The sequence below is a fragment of the Notothenia rossii genome, assembly GCF_949606895.1.
Source record: "Notothenia rossii genome assembly, chromosome: 9".
Lineage (NCBI taxonomy): Eukaryota > Metazoa > Chordata > Actinopteri > Perciformes > Nototheniidae > Notothenia > Notothenia rossii.
This window is the reverse complement of record NC_136907.1, coordinates 6285343-6294226: the sequence shown is the minus strand read 5'-3', so window position 1 is coordinate 6294226 and position 8884 is coordinate 6285343. Positions and strand designations below refer to the sequence as shown.

Here is an 8884-nt window from a genome sequence, read left to right as displayed (position 1 = left end):
TCCAGAGAGGCTGAGTAGTTACTGCTGTCTACTGGGCTCTGAGGGCTTTACTTCAGCTGGGACGTCCAGGTGAAATATGTACACACTGGGATCTGGCTGTGATGGCAGAGTCTGTCAACAGAAAGGAAGAATTTGAGTTTGTGTTATGGAGAATGTGTTTATATAAAGGTGAATTATGTGTGGAATCCATAGATGGACAAATTGATCTCCCATTTGAGAAGGAGCTCCAGAGGGTCAGAGTGAATCTGGACTGGGACGGAGGAACGTTGTCGTTCTCGGATCCTGACACTAACACACACTTACACACCTTCACACACACTTTCACTGAGAGGATGTTTCCATTCATTTTTACAGGATATGGATTCCCACTGCAGATTGTGAAGGTCTCTGTGAGTGTAGAACAACAGCAATAGATGTGGATGATTTAGAGTCAAGGCCTGTCAATACATTTTTCATTGACAGCTGTTTCTTTTTTGGTGGAGGGAGGGGCTACGATGAGATTTTTGATTATATCTTCAAAGTGAAATCTCTGTGTATTTGAACACCAGGTAACCCTTGATTTTCATAAATTTGTTCATTGATGTAAAAAAAATGATTTTACATTATTCGTCGAATGTATATCATTAGAGGTTATGTCACATTCTCAACTGGAAAATAAAGTGTTTAATTAAGCAGAAACTGCGTGTGCTTTCATTTATGATTTTATATTTAAAATGGAAATGTAAGGGCTTCAGAGTCCTGGTTATAGTCCTTAAGGAAACTCAGTGTCAGAGTTAAATCTTTAATAGATGCTGCTTTTTGCACCAGGCCACATAGAGTCGAGGGAACCTACAGTTTGAAATGTTCTGCCACCAAAGCTTGATTGCAGTCAGAGAGGTTTGCTTTATGTGTTTGAATGCTGTATTATTCTTTAAGGTAAGTCCTCTTGTTGAATAATAATGGAAGAAATCAGCAATAAATATTTCTGGAAAAAGTCATAATGAAAGCAATGGATTAACAGTTGTTGGCTAAAGGTAGTTGATTTTGGTCAGAGTAGTTATATATGTAGTCAGCTTAAAGTACAGTCAGTAGGATCACTTTCACAAGCAATGGCGTCTTGAGCCACCCTTTGATTTTTTGTGGCAATCATTTTTTCCAAAATAAATTGTATTTTTAATCTACTCTTCAAACACCTTAAATTAAGATTACTCCTTGATTGACTTTTAAAAATATGTATTTTAGTCAGAAGAATAGTTGTATTTATTAACTGTGTCTTCATCTAAAAGCCCAAATAAAATATTTAAGGGTGTAGATCTTAATTCAATATTTGCCGCCAAATCATTTACAAAACACGATTTGTGTGGAAAAATTTCATTAATACGATTTTTTTTTCTTTTTAACCTCTTTTCCTTTCTCTTTCTTGATCCTCCTTAGCAACGGTCATTACAGTCCTTGACAGCGGTCTGTTATAGTGGATTTACAACGTGTCACATGTTCTGAATTGACCAATCAGAACTTTATTTAGCCTCCGTATTGTTTATGGTTGAATGTGGGCCGCAGCATTTTTTTGATTTTTAAGTGGGCCCTGAGTTGAAAAAGGTTGGGAACCGCTGGCCTAACGCATTATACTCTATGATAATAGCACTTTGTGGATTTGACTTAATCTTCTTTGTGACAATTCAAAAATGGAGAGAAACTATTCAAAAACTTACATTTGACACAAAGAATATTCAGTAGTACAATTAAACTGTATAGTTACTCCTGTACTTTTGGTGTTTACACACTTTTTCACTTCATAATTGCCATTTAATGCTATTCTACTTCCGCGCCACTTTAATGAAATGGAAAAATAATTCACGATCAAGCAAATCTTTAGATAAAATCAATGAATAAATATCAGGGTTCTTACGGTCATTAAAAACCTGGAAAAGTCATGGAAATTCAAAATGCTAATTCCAGGCCCTGGAGAAGTTATGGAAAACAATATTTTTCCCAAAGCTTTGGAAAAGTAATAGAAATTTGACTAAAGTTGCATCAAATATAATTTATATTTTAGCTAATCGCCGAAATAGTAATACTATAATGATAATGAATACTGTATCGTGTAGTAATGAAAAGTAAAATGGCATTTAACCGTTTAGATAGGCACAACATGTTTCATATGCAGACCTTATTTTCCTGTTCAATGTTAAAATAAACCATTCCGAGTCATTTTTTTGGTCATGGAAAATGAGGTAAAGGTCATGGAGAAGTCATTGAAATGTCATTGAAAATCATTGGTGGAAAAGTGTAGGAACCCCGAAATATGAAATTAGCTCCAGTACAACCAGGTCAGACAATGCAATGCTGCCTTAATGAAATGTTAATGCATCAGTAATGATAATTATATAATCAAATATGTTGTAACAAAACACTGACAGGAACCACTCTTAGTTATAAGGGTGTTTTTTGATACTTTGTGAAGCCTGTGGATTCAAACTTTCTGGTGTTAATGGGAATAAAAAACAAGCTTGTAAATATTTGGTGCTAAGATTTTATTTACCCATACTGTAAATGACCACAGCCAACGACAAGATATTTATTTTTTATTTCAACACAACACGAAAAACAATTGTTAACATATTAAATGATATATTAAAATAAAAACAGAGATTTTATCTAATAAATATACAACAGAAAAACAGTAATTATGGCTGGCCTGGGTAAATTAATAAAACAAAATCAACTGTTAGCCAACATTTCTAAAATACGATTTCTTTTTCCTTTTTAGTGCTGATGTCTTTTGAGCTGAGTTGGGACATTTGGACCTCAAAGGTTTTATTGAATGCGCTGTAGTCCACACGGAAACCCCCTTTCTCCAAAGAAATGCACGACTCAAATCTGTGTCCCCAGAGGACCTCGTCCTCGGTGTAGGACGTCCTCGCCTGGCACGTCATACCTGCAACACAAACAAGCATTAGTGGATGAGGTAAATGTTACTTTGTTGGGCAAAACACATGACATTCAAATTCATCATTTGCATCGGGACACATGTGCTGTTTAAGGTTATGCTCAAACAAGAATATGTCCACTAATGTATATATGTTTTTTGCTATTATTTGCAGACATTTCAACCAATTTAAACTAAGCTTTTTCAGGAAGACTCTTTGGTCTTGTTTCTCAGGGTTGATTAGAAAAACTAAACTTTCCAAAAACACACATTTTACTCTCATAAAGCGAGCATTATCAACGGGGTCAAAAGCAATATTGAGGATACTTCACTCAATGTGAATGTGTCAAACATAACTACCATATTTTAAGTTAGTACAACATGTATTTCATTTCAAATCAATTGAGGCAGAAATATCAGTCGAAGTTGCACACGATATTAAAGTGACGATATTATCAGAATAATTATGTAGACACAGCTCATAAGAATTATGTTTTACATTTACATTTTTATCTTGCAACCATGCATCAAATTAAGTAATGGTAAAAGGTCTTTTTTTGTAATTACTTTTAGTGTAAGTGATCAGAGTAGCATGGTATTACCACATCTATGGACAATTTAGCTCTTCTTTCTATACTGTTTATATTTTATATAATATTTTTCATTTTATATTTACTTTGAATTTTTAGTTTAATTCTCTGTTAAGTATTTTTTCTATTTTATGTCTGAACACACTTCTTCTGCAATAAAATAATCGCCCAAATTGGGATCAATAATGTATCTATCTTTTGGGACAACTGAAAATGCACTTTTCAAATGTAGCTGTGATTCTATGGACACTTGTAAGACAGCACACTGTTTAAAAACACACCGGATGCTTCCACGATGCCCTCCAGGATTACGATGATCTCAAAGCTCTCCCTCTTCAGCCGCTCCGCTCCCACCTCCCAGAAGGGGCTGTTTTCATTGATGAAGTGTGTGATGGTCTGCGGCTCCACCAGCAGCAGCCGGTCCCCCCCGGTGTCGTAGCCCAGATTGATTTCCGACTGCTCCAGTGGGATGAACTCTCCCTCCTTGGTCTGCCTGGACTTGACGAGCTTTGCGCGGATCTTGGCGTCCACCATGTGGCTCGCCCTCAGGTCCCCGATGCGGAAGAGCAAGCACAACTCCTCGTCCCGCTCACATATGACGCAGTGCTTGCTGAAGATCAGAGTCTGCGCTCTCTGCTGGGGCCGGGAGATTTTAACAAACATGCAGCCCACCATCAGGGCGTCGATGATGGAGCCGAGGATGGACTGCACCATCAGGAGCACCGCGCCCTCGGGGCAGTGGGACGTCACCATCCTGGAGCCGTATCCAATAGTCCTTTGGCTTTCTATCGACAGCAGCAAGGCTGAAAGGAAAGTGTCTACATTTTGGAAGCACGGATTCCATTCGGGGTCATTAACATGTGCAATATCGTCACGCAACCAGGCACCAAAGTGGTAGATCGCCCCAAAGGCCACCCATGTGAGAATGTAGCACATGGTGAAGACGAGGAGGAACCAGCAGAACTTGAGGTCCACCAATGTGGTGAAGATATCAGAGATAAACCGGCTCTTTTCTATAATACGTCCTTGGGTGACCTGGCACTTTCCATCCTTGGTGACATAACGCTGCCGCTGATTGCTGACGGTGACATGTGAAGAGTGGTCGTCCCCGAGAAGCTTACAGCGCTTCTTGTGACTCCTCGCGACATTCAGCTTCTCGATGGCAGACACGGGAAAGTCTCTGCTGCCAGCGGAGCTTCTGGATTGCCACCTGGAGCTGAAGCGCTTGAGGTGTCGGCTGCGATGCCAACGGTGAGGCTCGGGCCTCTCTCCTTCTTCCTCCACCGACTCCAGAGGAACTGCTTGGATCATTTTTGTTTGTGGGAGAGCTTGCTCAGAATAAGCGAGTGCATGGGAGGACTGGCTGCAGGGACTCAGGGAGGGAGAAGCCTCACGAGATGGGGGGAGTGATGAGCACTTTACATAGTTCAAGTTGTGGATGAGAGAAGCTCTTTTTGTGGTTATCATGGCGGCAATAGAGGATTTAGCTGTATCCTAAAAGGGGGGGAAAAGTACAATATTCACAAAATGCAAAAGTAAAAAAACAGTAATTAGATTGAGAGGTTGAGTCCTAACAAAGGCTCTCCAGTTATAAACACTCCTTAAAAACGTGGCTCTGGATACTGGTGATGTGGCTACACTGTGCCAGAAACGGGAGGCCAGCAAGAGCGCACACAATTTGAGGTTTGTGAATTATTAACAGTGGGGATGGAACCGGATTGATTTGTTCACTTACTACCAGCAAAATGCTCCATTAAGTACTATTTTGGTCATGTATTTTTTGATAATCACCATCAGGGGAGCACTGGTTCAATCCCCACTGCAGTCAGCAGGTCGTTGTGTCCTTGGAAAAGACACTTCGACCCAAATTGCTCCTGTAGGAATGCCCACAGTACTTAGTATGTTTGTGTGAAAGCGACTAACAAGTGACGTGTAATGTAAGAAGCTCAAAGTGAAGTAACAAAAACACATTTTTCACAACATTCACAACAAAGAAAGCTTTACCTTGTGTGAGTAAGGGGTGTAGCGGATGGTTTCTGACTGAGGTCGGGGAAGGTATGCCAGCAGATGTTTAGCAGTGAGGGTCTGCGTTTCGGGGATGGTGTTCCTGCGTGGCTCGATCCTAACAGGGCTTCTTCTGCGACTGTTGAACTCAAAGCTGGGTAACGTCTCTCTGCTGCACATCACCGTGGAGAGCATCGCTGATGTCCTCAAGGTGTTGATTTACCCTCAGGTTGTGCCCCTGTTGCAAAGATTAAAGGCTTTATTGTCTTGTCTTCAGCAGCTCCTGCGTTAAAGGTCCCATGTCATGTCATTTCTACTGATCATAATTCCATTGTTGAGGTCTACTAGAATAGATTTACATTGTTCAATGTTCCAAACTCACATTGGTTTCTCATACAGCATCTCTGTATATTATGTGTATTCACTCTCTGTCCTACACGGCTTGTTGGAGCTCTTTCCTGCCCCCCCCCCCCCCCCCCCCCCTCCCTGTGAGCCCAGCGGCCGTCTGCGAGACAGCAAGACACAGCGAAACCATCCCGAACACACACACACACCCGCAGCCTGGCTGGGAGTTTGTGTGTGTGCCCAGGCTGAGTTCCGCGGTGTGTCGCCAACCACACACAGACAGTGTCCAGCTCCTCGCAGCAGCGAGCCTCGCAACGTCCCGCCGAGTGTGTGTGTGTGAGGAAGTCCGCGGATTGGTCCAAATAGTTACGTCACTATAACCGAGAAGTAAACAATGGAAAATGAGAAATCTCCAACGAGGCGTTTTGGGGAGGTCTTTTCTGTGTTAGAGTTTTACTCGCTACAGGGTGTACTTTGAGGGTTTTGACTCTGCAGACCGTTTACATGCAGAGAAACCTTCATAACACACAAGGGGACGGCTGATAACCATAGACTGATAACCGGAAAAGCATGACGTGGGACCTTTAAGTCAATCACATTTCGTGTGTATGAGCCTTAATGGCAGTGAATGTAAAGTTCATTGTTGATGTTTCCCAAAAATGCTACATGCAATATAGGCACCTTAAGATTTAAATGAAATAAAATAGCGCGAGTGAAAAAATCGTGCAAGTAAAATGCAGTAATAAGCTTTTCTAAAGGACTTGTTTTGTTGCGTTTTCTCCTCTTTATCATGACATGAGCTTTCATCAGTCTTAAGTGTGCTAAACAGTCACTGCTTCAGTTAGTTTGACATGTAAGGATTATCACTAATCCTCAATATTAATCGGAGAAACACTAAGGAACAGAGTGGATTTAAAGAGATTACCGCCTGTGTTCAGCAGACGGCTTAAAGAAAGTATTGTCCAGATGTGGCCAAGTAAACTCTGGTACATTCCACACACACCCACACACCCACACCCACACCCACACCCACACCCACACACACACACACACACACACACACACACACACACACACACACACACACACACACACACACACACACACACACACACACACACACACACACACACACACACACCGACAAAAAGTGTGAAGTCTTTGTGAGGTGCAGATGTCACGGTAGCCAATCAGAAGCACAGCCTTTTAGTGCGAGGTAATGTATCCTCCGTAACAAGCAGAGAAGATAAACAATAGTATTCTTGATCTCAGTGTTTCCGTTTTGTTTTGATCTTCTAGTTTATTTACAGGTGCTGCGATTTGTTTCATGTTGTATCTCCTTACATTATGGAGTATGCATCCATGTCTATTCGTGTGACAAGGAAAAAACACATGAAGTAGCATAGTCAAATGTATTAAGGTAGGATGTGACGTACCTTTACTCAAGTACTGTACTTAAATTCAATTTTAAAATACTTGTACTTTATTTTAGTATTTCAATGTTATGCTACGTTGTACTTCTACTCCACTATATGTATTTAATCCCTTTAGTTACTTTACAGATGTGGATGAATGATGTGTAATATAATCAAGTGTTAAATCAGACTTTAGTTCCACCTGGAGTAAATCCACAAGCTACCCTGCAGTATACAAAGTCATTCAAACTAGCTGCACCTTTACCAGCTTTGAGAACACTTTAATGATCAATCATTACAAAACATATCATATATATTATTCTGAAATGGACCAATCTGCACAATGACTACTTTTACTGTCGCTACTTTCACTATATTTTGATGATGATACTTTTCTACTTTCACTTGAGTAACATTTTGATTGAAGGACTTTTACTGTAACAGAGTATTCCTACACTCTGGTACTTCTACTTTGACTCAAGAACAAGATCTGAGTACTTCTCCCACCTCCCGTATTTATGTATTTTACCATGAAGCACGACATGAATAGGAAACTTCTACAAAAACAATGATATATTGTCATAACAAAAAGAGAAAGAATGACATACCGCGTAGAGCATCCCGTCACATGAACACAGATGATGGCAGAACGTATCCTCCTTGTTGGAGTCATCAGGTTTGATCAGATGGAGGAGGAGAGCTGGAGTAAAAGAGGCGGTGCCAGGACAGCTGTGTGGCTCCTCCCCTCGGCATCATTTACAGCACACATAACTGCATGTTGTGGCTGCTTCTGCTTCACAGATAATGTGACAATCATTGATATTACTAATGTAATGTGTAGTACTAAAAAGCGATTTAATTAAAAGATGCCCTATTATGCTTTTTGTGTTTTCCCTTTCCTGCGTTATGTAGGTTTTTGTGCATGTAAATGGTCTGCAGAAGCTAAAATCCCAAAGTTCCTACTGGGGAGTTTTGTCTTCCCCCCCCCCCCCCTGCCTGAAACGCCTCCATTGTACTCCTTTGTTTACTTCAGTAACATAGTGACATCATCATGTAACACTTCCGCTAACGCACCAGCACATTGTACGTGGTAGCCTAAGGGGCGGGACATCTCAAAGCTGGTGGACTAATCACAACAGAGCCGGCCAGCTAACCAACCAGAGCAGACTGGGCTCTGGTTTCAGACAGAGGGTGAAAAGAGGTGCTGTAGCACAGGCAGTATGAGATTTTGTATGATTTAAAACCTTTTATTCTTCTGGTTTATTTAATTGAATTGTGCTTATATTGCATTATTGTCTCTCCCATTTTATTTTATTTCAATTTCTTCAAACCATATTAGTGTGTTGCTGCTGTTTGTTCTCACCATGTCCTAAATACTTGGGTATTCTACTCTTACTCTTTTCTTGCTTTTTATGTATTTGTACTGCTATGTTTGTAATGTTCATGTTCTTATTGTTTTAAGTGAGGGACTGCGGATGGAAAGTAGCTCAAAGCTAAATCTGACATATTTACACTTGGCACATTTCATGTTTTAAAGGTGGGGTAGGTCATTCACTTCAGAAACACTTTTTGTTATATTCCATGGAATGCTCTTAACATCCCGATAGCAATGAATACATTAA

The 8884-nt window shown here is 40.4% G+C and overlaps 1 protein-coding gene across 2 annotated transcripts; it reads right to left on the bottom strand.

Annotated features, from left to right (window-relative positions):
- Positions 1 to 2717: 2717 nt before the first annotated feature.
- LOC307020687 (G protein-activated inward rectifier potassium channel 3-like) lies at positions 2718 to 7995 on the bottom strand. Of its 2 annotated transcripts, none has more exons than XM_079652211.1 (4): positions 7871 to 7995; positions 5503 to 5740; positions 3780 to 4992; positions 2718 to 2917 (listed from the first exon to the last, which is right to left on the bottom strand). In XM_079652211.1, the coding sequence occupies exons 2-4, from the start codon at positions 5695 to 5697 to the stop codon at positions 2721 to 2723; spliced, it is 1605 nt and encodes a 534-aa protein (XP_079508337.1). In that variant the 5' UTR covers positions 5698 to 5740; positions 7871 to 7995; the 3' UTR covers positions 2718 to 2720. The 2 variants fall into 2 exon arrangements, with proteins under 2 accessions (XP_079508337.1, XP_079508338.1); XM_079652212.1 differs by lacking the exon at positions 7871 to 7995 and adding an exon at positions 5885 to 5956.
- Positions 7996 to 8884: the final 889 nt, after the last annotated feature.